Below are 13,920 nucleotides of genomic sequence, written 5' to 3'. Positions count from 1 at the left end.
GCCCAGTCCCACCCCCGAGTCGGTTCTGCCCTGGTTCGAGCCCCTCATACTTGCCTCGAATCTTTGGAAAGTTGTCATGCGAAACTCTCCTTCAGTTCCCCGGAAGCAGTAATAGAGAAGGTGGAGTTTGAATGAACACACCCAACTGGCATTTGGGACACAGACCTCAGCCCCTTCCCCTGGCCTGGGGAGCCCGTGGCCACCGGGAGAATCCTGGGGTCGCGGGGAGGGGGAACCCGTGGCCTCTGCGGAAAAGTCGAGGTCGTCAGGGGAGCCCGCGGCCACCGGGGGAATGGCAGGGGATCGCCAAGGTCGCCGGGGGCGGTCCGTGGTCACCGGGGGGAAGCCAGAAAGGCTACCCGGGCACCGGGGGAAAGTCAGGGGAGCCCACAGCTACCGGGGAAAAGCCAAGCTCGCCGGGGGGGCCTGTGGCCGTGGTTCAGGTTGCCTCTGCTCATGTCTGGCAGTAGCCATGTGGGCCGAGCTGGCTGGGGTTCTGTCGGTCGGTCATATTTATCGAGCGCCTACTGTATGCACGGCATTATTCCGGGCGCTTGGGAGAGCCCAGTAGAAGAGACGCGTGCCCTGTCCACACTGAGCCTACAGACTCAGCCACATCCTCCTCTCCGACGTCTCCCCTCCCTGGTCGGCGCTCACGGCAGACCGGCGCTCGGGCCAGGCCGGCGCAGACCCCCGAAGGAGCCACCTCTCCCCGCCACCCGCCCGGTCCGGCCCCGAGGCCCAAGGGAAGGTATCGGGCCTCTGCCAGGGTGAAGCGTGAGCGGGTCAGCGGTGGGCCGCGGGAGTTGTGGGGGCGGCGGGCGGGGGGTGGGGAGGCACTCACCTGCAGCCTGATGCTGGGGAATCTGCGTCTGGTGTGGCAGGTTTCTACGAACAAGTGAGAACCTTTAAGTGAAACCGGGGCACAGCGAGCCCCCGTGTGATCTCCGCCGCAGTGAACGGAGACGGGGTGAAGTGCCCCCCGAGACAGGTGGATGTTGTTCCCCCAGAGCGGCCTGACTTGCCCTTCGGGACCAGTTGCCCCGGGTCGGAGCTGGGTTGAGAGCCGCCATCCAGTCCACCTCCGGTGGGTCGGGGACGGGCAGAGAGGGAAGGTGAAACTAGGGGCCGGCCGATGACCTCCCTTTCCCAGCCACCAATGGAGTCGGATCATTTTGGGTGGAACCGAACTCCCGGAAGTTTCTGGGGAAGGCTCGCTCTCCGACCCTCGGAGGCCGGCTGCGGGCAGATTCATTCGTTCATTCAATAGTATTTATTGAGCGCTTACTATGTGCAGAGCACTGTACTAAGCGCTTGGAATGTACAAATCGGCAACAGATAGAGACAGTCCCTGCCCTTCGACGGGCTTACTACTCCCCCGTGGGAATCAGCGTCTACTCCCCCGTGGGAAAGGGAGCCGTGGCGGACGGAGGGGACTGAAATCTCGGCCGTTCCTCGGGAACTGCGACCTTTCTCTCGGCCATCTTCCTTTAAGTAAATATTTCCTGAGCAAAGTATCGTTTGCTGGCAACAAGCGTCTGGAAATCCCTTCTGCAACGTGTTCACCCGGGACCTTCCGGCTTTTCAAGAGGCCCAGGCGGAGTTGCCAGGGGCATCCCAGCCAGATTCCTGGTCTGTCTCCCTTTTTTTTCCTTGTATTTGTTAGGCGCTGACACCGTACCAGTCACTGTACTAAGCGCTGGGGTGAAAACAAGCTAATAGAGTTGGACCCAGTCCCCGTCCCATACGGGGCTCACGGTATTAATCCCCATTTTGCAGATGATGCAGTTGAGGCCCAGCGAAGTGACTTGACCGAGGTCCCACAGCGGACAAGTGGCGGAGCTGGGATGAGAACCCGGGTCCTTCCGACTCCTAGGCCCATGCACTCCTCACTGGGCCACACTGCTTCTCAGCAAGGTGGCATCAGAAGGGGGACTTTTCGATTTGCTCGTCTTCCAGGCTCCTTAAGACAGTCTGGGCCTTCCAGTGAGGGTGGGGTTGGGGGCAGAGGAGAAGGAATCTATCCAGAGAACGAGCAACAGACCCAACACTGTGCCCTACTGACCAGCGCCCCGCAAGCAGAGGCCAGCCGGCATTCCAAGGGACCCAGGACGGTGACAGACGTAGTCGCATCGCCGCCCTGGTTCGAGCTGGGGGATGAGCCCTGCGTACAGAGAAGCAGCGTGGCTTAGCGGCTAGAGCCCGGACCTGGCAGTCGGAAGGATCTGGGTTCTTATCCCGGCTCTGCCACATGTCTACTGTGTGACCTTGTGCAAGTCACTTCACTTCTCTGGGCCTCAGTTCCCTCGTCCGTAAAACGGGGATTAAGACTGTGAGCCCCATGTGGAGCAGGGGCTGCATCCAACCCGATTAACTTGTATCTACCCCAGTACTTAGAACAGTGGTTGGCACGGAGTAAGTGCTTAACAAGTACTATTATTATTATTATTATTATTGCACACCAGGTGGGATCACAGCGTGAGAGCAGGGGGGAGGTGATTTCAAACTTGGCCCCACTCCCACGGAAGATGGGCGGTTATACGGGTCAAGATGGCAATTGAGCGCCCTGCCCTGTCCTCAACGTTGATGAGGACAAGAGAAGCCCCACCAAGAGTCTGCCTGACCCCTGCCGTTTCCCCAGCTTTCAAGGTTGGATTAATAATAATAATAATAATAATGATAATGTTGGTATTTGTTAAGCGCTTACTATGTGCAGAGCACTGTTCTAAGCGCTGGGGTAGATACAGGGTAATCAGGTTGTCCCTCGTGAGGCGCACAGTCTTCATCTCCATTTTACAGATGAGGTAACTGAGGCACAGAGAAGTCAAGTGACTTGCCCAGTCACACAGCTGACAAGTGGCAGAGCCGGGATTCGAACCCATGGCCTCTGACTCTCAAGCCCGGGCTCTTTCCACTGAGCCATGCTGCTTCTCTAAAGTGACACCGCCCGGTCCATCAATGGTGTTTACTGTTTGCAGAGCACTGTGCTAAGTGTGTGGGAGAGGACAATATAACAGCGTTGGTAGGTGACGATCCCTGCCCCCATGGATCTTACGGTGTAGAGGGCTCAGAGCGGGAGACACCCGTCAGAAGCAGTGTGGCCTAGAGGAAAGAGCACGGGCCTAAGAGGCAGGGGACCTGGGTTCTAATCCCAGCTCTGCCTCAGCTTCCCTGCCGTGGGACTGTGGGCACGTCACCTTGTCTGGCCTTCAGTTTCTTCTTTAAAATGGGGATTCAAGACCTGCTTGCCCTACCCCTTTCACTGTGAGCCCCATGTGGGACGGGGATTGTGTCTGACTCGACCATCTCGTATCCCCCCCAGAGCATGGAAACAGTGCTTGTCACATAGCGCTGCACGAATACCATGACAATTAGGGACCTCAGCCCGCCTGAAGCTGGGACTGATTTCGGCCGGCACAATTTCAGGTGAGGAATCGAGGAGGCAACCACGAGGTCAGAGTCTCCAGAAGCTCAGGTAGGTGGCTGGCGGTGTAGGGCTCTACCTACATCCCCCGTCCCTCGGGCTGCCCGCGCCGGCCCGGGACCCGGGTTTTTGTAAAAATGCCGAAATACCACCCGGCCCCTCGTACCCAGGGTGAGCGGATTTCCTACGGACGTCACCCATCCCGGTCCCTCGTGGTCCTCGGCGCTGTCGGCACTGTGCCGGTGGAACGTTCCAGGTCGGACCCGTGGCAGGCAAGAGCAGAAGCCGCGTGTCGGGAGGCGGAGGGTTGGCTGGGTGGGTGGGCCGGGTGGGCTCGGAAGCAGGGGAGCACCGGGCGGCATTCGGTGGGACGGCCCGGATGACTCCAGGCGCGTTTGGCCTCGGGCTCCCCGGTGGGCCCGGGCTCCCTCAGCCCCCGGGAGCAGGCGGGAGGGGTCCCGCTCGCCCCCGGCACTCCCCTCCATCCAGGCTCGGTCCCGGATGGGGAAGGACCCGGCTTGGCACCAGATGGGTTCCACAGGTGGGGCGGAACCACCAACCCATTAGCTTTGGCTACAGCTGCTGCCACCCAATAAAGAGTCCTGGGGAGACCCGGGGGGGGTCAGTAAATCGTATTTGTTGAGTGCTTACTGTGTGCGGAGCACCGTGCTAAGTGCTTGGGAGAAGCAGCGTGGCTCAGTGGAAAGAGCAGGGGCTTTGGAGTCGGGGCTCATGAGTTCGAATCCCAGCTCCGCCACTTGTCGGCTGTGTGACTGTGGGCAAGTCACTTAACTTCTCTGTGCCTCAGTTCCCTCATCTGTAAAATGGGGATTAAGACTGTGAGCCCCACGTGGGACAACCTGATTCCCCTATGTCTACCCCAGCGCTTAGAACAGTGCTCGGCCCATAGTAAGCGCTTAACAAATACCAACATTATTATTATTATTACAACACAACAACTAGACACATTCCCTGCCCACGACGAGCTTGCAGTCTAGGGGAGCCCTAGGGGTCCCCACCGTGGAGGCTAAGCCAGGCCCCAGGCCGGCTGCCCCGTCAGAGTCCGCCCAGCCATTGGCCTGTCTGTAATAATAATTGATAATTATGGTACTTGTTAAGTGCTTACTATATGCCAGGCACTGTACTAAGCGCTGGGGTGGATACAAGCAAATCGGGTTGGACACAGACTGGGGATGAAGACTGTGAGCCCCATGGGGGACGACCTGATTATCTCGTATCTACTCCGGCGCTTAGAACAGTGCTCTGCACATAGTAAGTGCTTAATAAATACCATTATAAAAAGGCAGATTTGCCACCTACCTGGGCACCTGGATGACCCAAAACACCCCTCCACCCAAATTGCCCATTATAGACAAGTTCACGGGTCACAACCTGGCGAGTCACTGGACAGAAGGAACTCTGGAGAGTTCTCTGCCGACGGAGCTGACTCCCAAATCCGGCCCGCTCCGGCCTCTCTGCGTGGAACCCTGTCCCCCACGACCCCACCGGGGCGTGTCCTCAGCCTGCCCCGATTTTGAGTCAGCAGCACGGTCAGGTGGCTAGAGCCCGGGCCTGGGACCTGGCTCCTAATCCTGGCTCTGCCACTTGTCTGCTGTGTGATGTTGGGCAAGTCATTCTTCCCCTTGACTCTATTTATCGCCATTGCTCTTGTCTGTCCGTCTCCCCCGATCAGACCGTAAGCCCGTCAAACGGCAGGGACTGTCTCTATCTGTTGCCGACTTGTTCATCCCAAGCGCTTAGTACAGTGCTCTGCACATAGTAAGCGCTCAGTAAATACTATTGAATGAATGAATGAATGAATGAACTTCTCTGGACCTCAGTTCCCTCATCTGTCAAATGGGAATGAAGACGATGAGCCCCATGTGGGACACTATCCAACCCCATTTGCTTGTATCAATCCCAGAGTTTAGAACAGTGCCTGACACACAGTAAGTGCTTAATAATAATAATAATACTGGTATTTTGTTAAGGGCTTACTATGTGCGGAGCACTGTTCTAAGCGCTGGGGTAGATACAGGGTCATCAGGTTGTCCCACGTGAGGCTCACAGTTGATCCCTATTTTACAGATGAGGTTACTGAGGCACAGAGAAGTTGTGACTTGCCCACAGTCACACAGCTGACAAGTGGCAGAGCCGGGACAAATATGACTATCATTATTACTATAAATTGATCCCGTGGCCCCCTAACTTGGGAACTGCCAGTCTACAGAAGGTCCCTTTCCCTTCTGGGGGCAAAGGTGGGTGAGGGACAGAGAGGCCAGCACCTCTCAGGGAGACGGTCAGGAAGGCAGCCGTCAGTCAAGTTCACCCCAGCTGCTGGGTGGAACATCAAAGCAAAATCTCTCATCCCACACCTATAGACTGTAAGTCCGTTGTGGGGAGGGATTGTCTCTCTTTATTGCTGTATTCTACTTTCCAAGCGCTCAGTACAGTGCTCTGCAGGCAGTAAGCGCTCAATAGAAGCAGCGTGGCTCAGTGGAAAGAGCACGGGCTTGGGAGTCAGAGGTCACGGGTTCGAATCTTGGCTTTGCCACTTGCCAGCTGTGTGACTGTGGGCAAGTCACTTCACTTCTCTGGGCCTCAGTTCCCTCATCTGTAAAATGGGGATGAAGACTGTGAGCCTCACCTGGGACAACCTGAGTACCCTGCAATAATAATAACGTTGGTATTTGTTAAGCGCTTACTATGTGCAGAGCACTGTTCTAAGCGCTTGTCCCAAGTGAGGCTCACAGTCAGTCCCCATTTTACAGATGAGGTAACTGAGGGACAGAGAAGTGAAGTGACTTGCCCACAGTCACACAGCGCTTAGAACAGTGCTCTGCACATAGTAAGTGCTTAACAGATATTATTATTATTAAATACAACTGAATGAATGTGGGCACAGGGACCGGCTGTGGCGGAAGGCCAAAGTAGGAGCCGCTCTAAACTGATGCCAAACCTTTTTCCTACCTGGCTGCAGTTGAAAGCCAACTACAAATTCAGCCTGTGGCCTCGATCTGGCTTCTGATTCTCCTGTTCTCTCTCCCCCTTAATGTGTCAGCCCCCTGTGTCCCATCTGCTTATATTATTATCTTCCCTAGTGCTTAGCGACTAGTAAGCGCTTCACAGATATCACCATCATCGAGCACTGTAGTAGCGCTTGGGAGAGTACGGTACGACAGATTTGGCAGACGTTCTCTGCGCACAATGAGCTGTTATTATTATTGGTAATATTAACAATAGCGGTCTTTGTTAAGTGCTTACTGTGTGCCTTAAAAAGCCCACTAAAAAGCACATCACCTCCAAGAGGCCTTCCCCGACCAAGCCCTCATTTCCTTTTCTCCTACTCCCTTCTGCATCGCCCTTGCACTTGAATTTACAACCCTCTTCCAGCCCCACAGTATTTATAAACCTAACCATAATTTATTTGTTTATACTAATGTCTGTTTCCCTCTCTAGGCTTTAGCTCCCTTGTGGGCCGGGAACGTGTCCACTAACTCTATTATTCTTCCAAGCACTTGGTACAGTGCTCTGAACCTAGTAAGCACTCAATAAATATGACTGACTGAGAAGGCGCTGTACTAAGCACTGGGATATCTAAGCAACGTGGCTCAGTGGAAAGAGCATGGGCTTTGGAGTCAGAGGTCATGAGTTCAAATCCCAGCTCTGCCACTTGTCAACTGTGTGACTGTGGGCAAGTCACTTAACTTCTCTGTGCCTCAGTTACCTCATCTGTAAAATGGGGACTAAGACTGTGAGCCCCATGTGGGACAACCTGATTCCCCTGTGTCTACCCCAGCGCTTAGAACAGTGCTCTGCACATAGTAAGCGCTTAACAAGTACCGACATTATTATTACCCGATAATCAGATCCCACATGCGTTTCGCAGTCTAAGTAGGAGGGGGAACACTTTGCTGCCCGTCTCCCCCGTTTAGACCGTGAGCCCGTTATTGCGCAGGGACTGTCTCTATCTGCTGCCGAACTGCTCATTCCAAGCGCTTAGTCCAGTGCTCTGCACATAGTAAGCGCTCAATAAATACTATTGAGTGAATGAATGAAGGAACAGGTATTGAATCCCTATTTTGCAAGTGAGAGAACTGAGGCCCAGAGAAGCTAAGTGACTTGCCCAAGGACACGTGGATGGTAGGTGGCAGAGCAGGGATTAGAATCCAGGTCTTCTGTCTGTGACTCTTACCATTGGGCCACAGTGGCTCAGTTGGGAGTCAGGGGTCATGGGTTCGAATCCCGGATCTGTGACATGTCAGCTGTGTGACTGTGGGCAAGTCACTTAACTTCTCTGTGCCTCAGTGACCTCACCTGTAAAATGGGGATTAAGACTGTGAGCCTCATGTGGGACAACCTGATGACCCTGTATCTCCCCCAGCGCTTAGAACAGTGCTCTGCACATAGTAAGCACTTAACAAATACCAACATTATTATTATTATTATATAATATAATTATCATTATTATTCCTCTCTTTGGTCTTATCGGGAAACAAACCCGATGATTTGTCTTTTAGATAACTTCTTCTTGTGATTTTTTCCCACCCACACTCACACACCTCTCCCACTGCCCCGGGTTTCTCCGACCACAGAAACGAGGTTTGCACGCACCCAACAGGGGGAGTGCACATCTTTTTCTAAAGTTCAAAAATAGTCGGGGTGGTTTGCTTTGAAATGAAATATATTTCAGAAAAACCTAAGCAGGTGAGCTTATTCTCTTTGAAGGGAAGGAGTCAGGGAAATAATAATAAGTTGGTATTTGTTAAGCGCTTACTATGTGCAGAGCACTGTTCTAAGCACTGGGGTAGATACAAGGTGATCAGGTTGTCCCACAAGGGGCTCACAGTCTTCAACCCATTTTACAGATGAGGTAACTGGGGCACAGAGAAGTTGAGTGACTTGCCCAAAGTCACACAGCTGACAAGTGGCAGAGCCGGGATTAGAACTCTACTCTTCCTCTTGATTTTCGATCCCTATTTTATTTGCATTTCCTTACCCCTGCAGGGGCCCTATTTTAAAAGCAGCTTCCACGTTTATGAGTTGAACTAGGGAGCGGGGAGAATGAACAAACAGCGGGGAACACATGTACGCAGGGAAGATCGCTGTCCATTGCATTTCCAATTGTAAGTTACTCTATTGTTAAGGCACCATTTCTTGATGAAAATAGCCACTACGCTGTTGGGGATTTTAATCCGACGGTAATATTTCCGAGGAAGAAATCTGCTACGCCAGCCTCGGACATTTTAGCTCAGAGTAGACGGCTTACTCAGTATGTCCAGTTTAGAAGTGGCCAGAGACGCCGGGCTCTCTCCGCCCCCGCCCCGGTCCACCGGCCCTTGGGGTCATCCCGCGCGGATACTCACTGCTGGGTCTGCATGAGTGGCAGGCTCGTGTTATCGTAGCTGTCGGGGTGCAGGGCCGGGACCATCTCCCCGGTGACGGGGTGGAAGACGGGCAGCGTCGACAGGGGCCAGGCTATCTCTCGGTTCTTGGACATGTCCCGGAGTTCTTTAGTGGACTTCTGAATGGCACTGTGGTGGACCAATTGGATGCTACATCGAGAGGAAATAGAATAACGGAGGCTTTCAAACCGGCCTCTCCTCCCTCCGGGCAATGGGTCAGAGAGGCTGCCGTACAACGCGTTCTCCGAAAGGATTTACTGATGCCTCGTAGGTCGGCTAGGGGGCCGACACTGGGAAATTAAGGGAAATTTAGTCTAAGATTTAAGATCGTAAAACCCGTTGGCATTTAGCTCTATTTAAATGTGAAGTCGGGGGTCGTTTCGGGAAACTGATCTGTGACGACAAAGTTTTCCGCTAGCGAGCTAGCCGCCCAGCTGGGCCGTCCTCCCATTTCCCTCCGGGCCCAGGTCAGGGGCTGTGGCTCCCCTGACTGTGGGATCATCGCTTCTCACGGGGTCCGGAGATAGACCCCCCCCCTCCCCACGTGTCCCCTCCCCCCAGGGCAGATTGTTGCTGGGGGACCCCGGGCCACCGGTCTCTTGAGTCTGAATTAGTTTACGTTTAAGGTCTCTACTCTTCCTCTTGTAAGGTCTCTACTCTTCCTCTTGATTTTCGATCCCTATTCTATTTGCATTTCCTAACCCCTGCAGGGGCCCTATTTTAAAAGCAGCTTCCACGTTTATGAGTTGAACTAGGGAACAGGGAGAATGAACAGAGAGCGGGGAACACATGTATGAGGCGTGACAAGCTGTTGAGAAATGAAAATTAAAATGATAAAGAAAATAACAGGAAAGAGGACACTTACTCTGGGGTTTGCATGTTTCTCTTTTCCCTAGAAACAAAACAAAATTTATGAATTAAATCATAGTACTGATATTTGGAACATTAGCACTCGATGCCGATGGAGATCTGGTGGGAAGCAGGAATGCGGACCCGGTCGGGGACCGGAGGCGGCTGGGATCCTGGTGGGCTGGAGTTGGGGGTGGGAGGTGTCTTGTGGAGAGATGGGATTTGGATGACAAAGACAAACACGGAAATGAGAATGCGGGTTAAGAATTAAACTTCTGGTTGAAATCGATTCTATGGTTCCATGACATCAGGCTACATGTGAAAAGATGGAGGAAGCTGTTACTCGCTGCTTGGTTTATCTTCCTTAGCTCCACTGTGGGGATTTTGTGAGGATCGGGGTTGTTTTTTGTTGGTTTGTTTAAAGTGTTGGTGTCCTTCGACTGATTGCCTCCTGTCAGTGAAAACTAATCACTATAACTTCTATTATATTCCTCGAGTTTATTTTCCCTTCGTTGGTCCTCCCGTGATTTTGCGTGCAGAGACGTGGTTTCCTCAATCCACCCGCTAGAATATTTGAGGTGACCGGAGACGTCTTCGGGGGGAGCGGTGGCGTGGTTTCCCACTTGGGCATCGGTCGAGGCGGTGGTCCCACGGCCGTGCCCTCCCGACCCCACGCGCGCCCCGGTTCCGTCCCGGAGGCCCTGGGGGGAGGGGACTCAGGGGAGGGGTGGGAGGGGTACTCACACTCCTTCCCGCCGGCAGCACATGATGTAGGCGAGGATGAGGAAGAGTACCAGGGCCACCGCCGAGGGCACGGCCAGCGTGACCAAGAAGTCCGAGTAATAATCTCTGCTCTTCAGCCAGTCGGGAGGGGGCTTGTACTCGCCGCCGTCGGCTAAGATGCCCTCTCCTCGGATTACTTCCTGATAGGTGGACACTTGCTTGGACTGATCCACCTGATGGGGAAAGGACCGTCAGCCGAGCTGGCGCTGGGGAGGGACGGCGGTCGGTCCCGTCTCCCTCTTTTCCCCACGAGGGGAACGGTGATGGCGTCGACGGGATCAAAAATTTCCCCCCAAAGCCAGGCTTGGTCACTGTGGCTCAGCGGCCTCCCTTCCCTTCTCTGGCCCCATTGCTCAGGTGATAGTCCTTGGCCTGACAGATGTCAGGCACCCCCTCCTCCCCTCCGGCTGGCTCTATCCATCCGCTTCCCCCCCGCCTCAGAGACCGGAGGGAACGGTTCTCTACTATTCCCCCTCTGGGTAAATCATTTTAATGTCTGTATCTGCCTGAAGACTACAAGCTCCTCGTGGGCAGGGATCGGTCCGCCAACTCTGTTGTATTCTCCCAAGAGCACAGAACAGTGATCCGTGCACTCTAAGTGCTCAATAAATACCACTGAATTTAGAGGCCTTTGGTTTGGGAGTGTCGACGTCGAAGCGAGCGGAACGGCCTGGCTCTTGGCTAGTGCCACCCGAGACGCTCAGCGCAGTAGTGGGTGCCAGGATGAGTGACAGGGAGGGCAGAGGAGACGGAGGAAGGGCAGGAGGGAGGCAGCCCCAGCTTCTATAAATAATAATAACTGGTATTCGTTAAGTGCTTTCTGTGGGCCAGACACTGTACTAAGTGCTGGGGTGGATACAAGCAAATCGGATTGGTCATAGTCCCGGTCTCCCATAGGGTCATTTTACAGATGAGGGAACTGAGGCACAGAAAAAGTGACCTCCCCAGGGTCACAGAGTGGCGGAGCAGGGATTAGAACCCGTGGTCTTCTGACTCCCAGGCCCAGGATCTATCCACTACACCATGCTGCTTCTCCATTTCATCGCTGAGATGAAAAGCCCATTTCAGTGAACTGCAGAGCTCCTGATGGGGAAGTGAACTGCAGGGGACCAGTCAGGACCCGGCTGACGGCCTCCCTGTCCAGAGGCGGGCCGACACGACCAGGAGCACGAGTCGGGGCGTGGGGGAGCTGGTCATTCCGAGATCTTTCTCGGTAATTCTGCTCTGGATGTGGCTAAGCTCCCCTCCTGTCTCTCCTGCCCAGAAGCCTCAGCAAAGGGGCTGGCCCAGCCTGGCCCAGCCCTGACAAAGCAAGAGGACGTGGCTTCATTTTGAACCGTGGGGTCCTGCTCAAAGGCAAGTTGCGACCCTGAGGTGTGGGGGATGGGGACGGAGGAGCTCACCAGAGAGATTTTGCACCAATCGATGTGAAACTGAGCCCGGAATTTTTTGTCGCAGGTGATTACCGGCTCCATTTCCTGGCTGCACCGCAGCTGATTCTGTGGGTTGCCCACTTCTCGCAGGCAGGAGGAGAAGGGGACGTCTGCGCCAACCATCACGTACACCCTGTGGGGGACAGGGAGCGCCCCAGGGGCGGATGTCCACTCGGAGAACCCGTGTTCGGTTGGCCCGCACCATCCACGGCCACCTGGCTGCATCCCTGAGGCTGCTGACTATGGGCTCTGTCGGGTATTGCCTGGGAGATCTGCCCCCGGCGATCCCAGCCTCTTCCCAGTCCAAGGTACCGGATGCGACTGGCTTTTCTAACCTCGTGGGACACCTGACCCCCTCCAACACACCTGGCCGGCCCCCTCCCCGTTCTTCAAAAAACGACAGGGCGATTCACAGGGCAGCGATCCAATGAATTGGACGGGAGTCTGGAACCCATGGCCAACAGACTCAGGAATCTCACTGAAGACAGTAATATTCTGAATGAAAGGAATATAGCAGTCCCTGTGGATTAGTTGGGTCCAGTTTCTTAGCCCTCCAAAATGAGAAACACAGACATGGGCCGATATAATTATTTTTCCCGGTGCCAGCTGAGAATTGAGTCTGAAGGGTAACACAATCAAGTCATCAGTTCTCGTCCCAAGGGTCCGCCATTTTGCTTAAAGGTGATATTAACTCAGTTGGCTGGAATGGGGCTGAAATCGTCAAAATGGCACAGGGGGTGAGCTAACCAGTCTGCCCATCCACCTGCATGCATGACATTTAACAAGAGGAAGCCCAATCCTTTCCCAGTCTTTTGGGAGTACCCCTCAAGCACTTGATAGTCACCCTGCCCTCGGCCCCACAGCACTTATGCCCATAACCTACAATTCCACCACTTTCCCCATCTGTAATTTATTTGAATGTCTCTCTCCCTCTCTAGACTGAAACCTCCTCATGGACAGAGATCTCGTCCACCGACTCTATCGTATTGTACTCTCCCAAGCGCTCAGTTCAGTGCTCAGCACACTGATTGACTGGATCAGGAAAGCAAGGGAGTAGGTACTAAGGAAAGGAACTGCCAGCAGACTCTACAATCATTCGTCACCCCTAACCCCAACCCTTCACCAGTAAGTACCCCCAGCCCCTCTAGGGTACTGGAACCTTGGCCCATGGGGCCCCCACCCCCAAGGCCCTGACTACGGGAGGCCGATTCTACATTTCCATATGGGGCAGGGGGAGATGGGCCTTGAGGGACAAGAATCAGCCACTCAGGCTGGGCCGGAGCAGTTTCAACCTAGGAGACTGCTGAGAGCAACTCGTCTCGAGTTACCACAGACAGGCCTGAAAACACCACCCAAGATGGGCCCCAATTAGCTGAGCCTGATGATCTCTGAATCCAAAATTCCTCCAAGAAAGATTTGGGGAGAACCATGTGCTTACCCCTCCTTCATGTCATTGATGGGGAGGGGAACCCTCCCGCCCCGGTCTAGAGCCGACGTGATGTTTATGGCATTCAGGCGCTCCGGCTGCCAAACGTTTTTCACAGCGCCGAGGAAGTCTCCGAGCACCTCGCTGGCCAGCATTTCTTCGACGTTCATGTTTTTGATGAAGAATTCCGCTTGATACGGCAGTGGAAAATCTAGATGGGAATCAAAGAGAGCTGCCTCAGCATAATACAATCTAGGCAGGCCCAGTCTCTCAGAGTCTTAACGAAGTGTATTTAGAACTATTTCAAAATGCCTTAAATGGTATTTGTTAAACTCTTACTATGGGACAGGCACCGTATTAAGTGCTGGGGTAGATACAAGTTAATCAGAGCCTCCTTCCCTAAGCTTCTATCAGTTTCAGTGCCGGCTTGGATTGCAAATAGCCATTTTAACGTCCCCTAAAAATTTTCCCTTAGATTATTCTAAAAAGCAAATTCATTTTTGCTGTGCTTCCACTAGGAAATTTTAAGCACAGTCTTGAAGATTACTAGCCTTATTCACCTAGCAGTAGTTGTCACAGCAGTATTTATTAAGCTCCTTC

General features: G+C 53.8%; 1 protein-coding gene across 6 annotated transcripts in view; it reads right to left on the bottom strand.

Moving 5' to 3' along the window:
- SGCE (sarcoglycan epsilon) overlaps window positions 1-13,920 on the bottom strand; it is a 58,048-nt gene that overhangs the window by 813 nt on the left and 43,315 nt on the right. For 3 of the 6 annotated variants that reach the window (XM_029071050.1, XM_029071048.2, XM_029071049.2), the window contains 7 exons: window positions 13,333-13,531; window positions 11,865-12,027; window positions 10,423-10,634; window positions 9,695-9,721; window positions 8,791-8,979; window positions 845-888; window positions 55-89 (listed from right to left, as the gene is read on the bottom strand). In XM_029071050.1, the coding sequence (XP_028926883.1) occupies window positions 55-89; window positions 845-888; window positions 8,791-8,979; window positions 9,695-9,721; window positions 10,423-10,634; window positions 11,865-12,027; window positions 13,333-13,531 (869 nt within the window). The remainder of the gene's footprint in view (window positions 1-54; window positions 90-844; window positions 889-8,790; window positions 8,980-9,694; window positions 9,722-10,422; window positions 10,635-11,864; window positions 12,028-13,332; window positions 13,532-13,920) is intronic. The other 3 variants (XM_039912886.1, XM_039912884.1, XM_039912885.1) reach the window with 2 other exon arrangements.

This window comes from Ornithorhynchus anatinus, chromosome 8 (assembly GCF_004115215.2).
Source record: "Ornithorhynchus anatinus isolate Pmale09 chromosome 8, mOrnAna1.pri.v4, whole genome shotgun sequence".
NCBI lineage: Eukaryota > Metazoa > Chordata > Mammalia > Monotremata > Ornithorhynchidae > Ornithorhynchus > Ornithorhynchus anatinus.
This window is presented reverse-complemented; position numbering and strand designations above follow the sequence as displayed.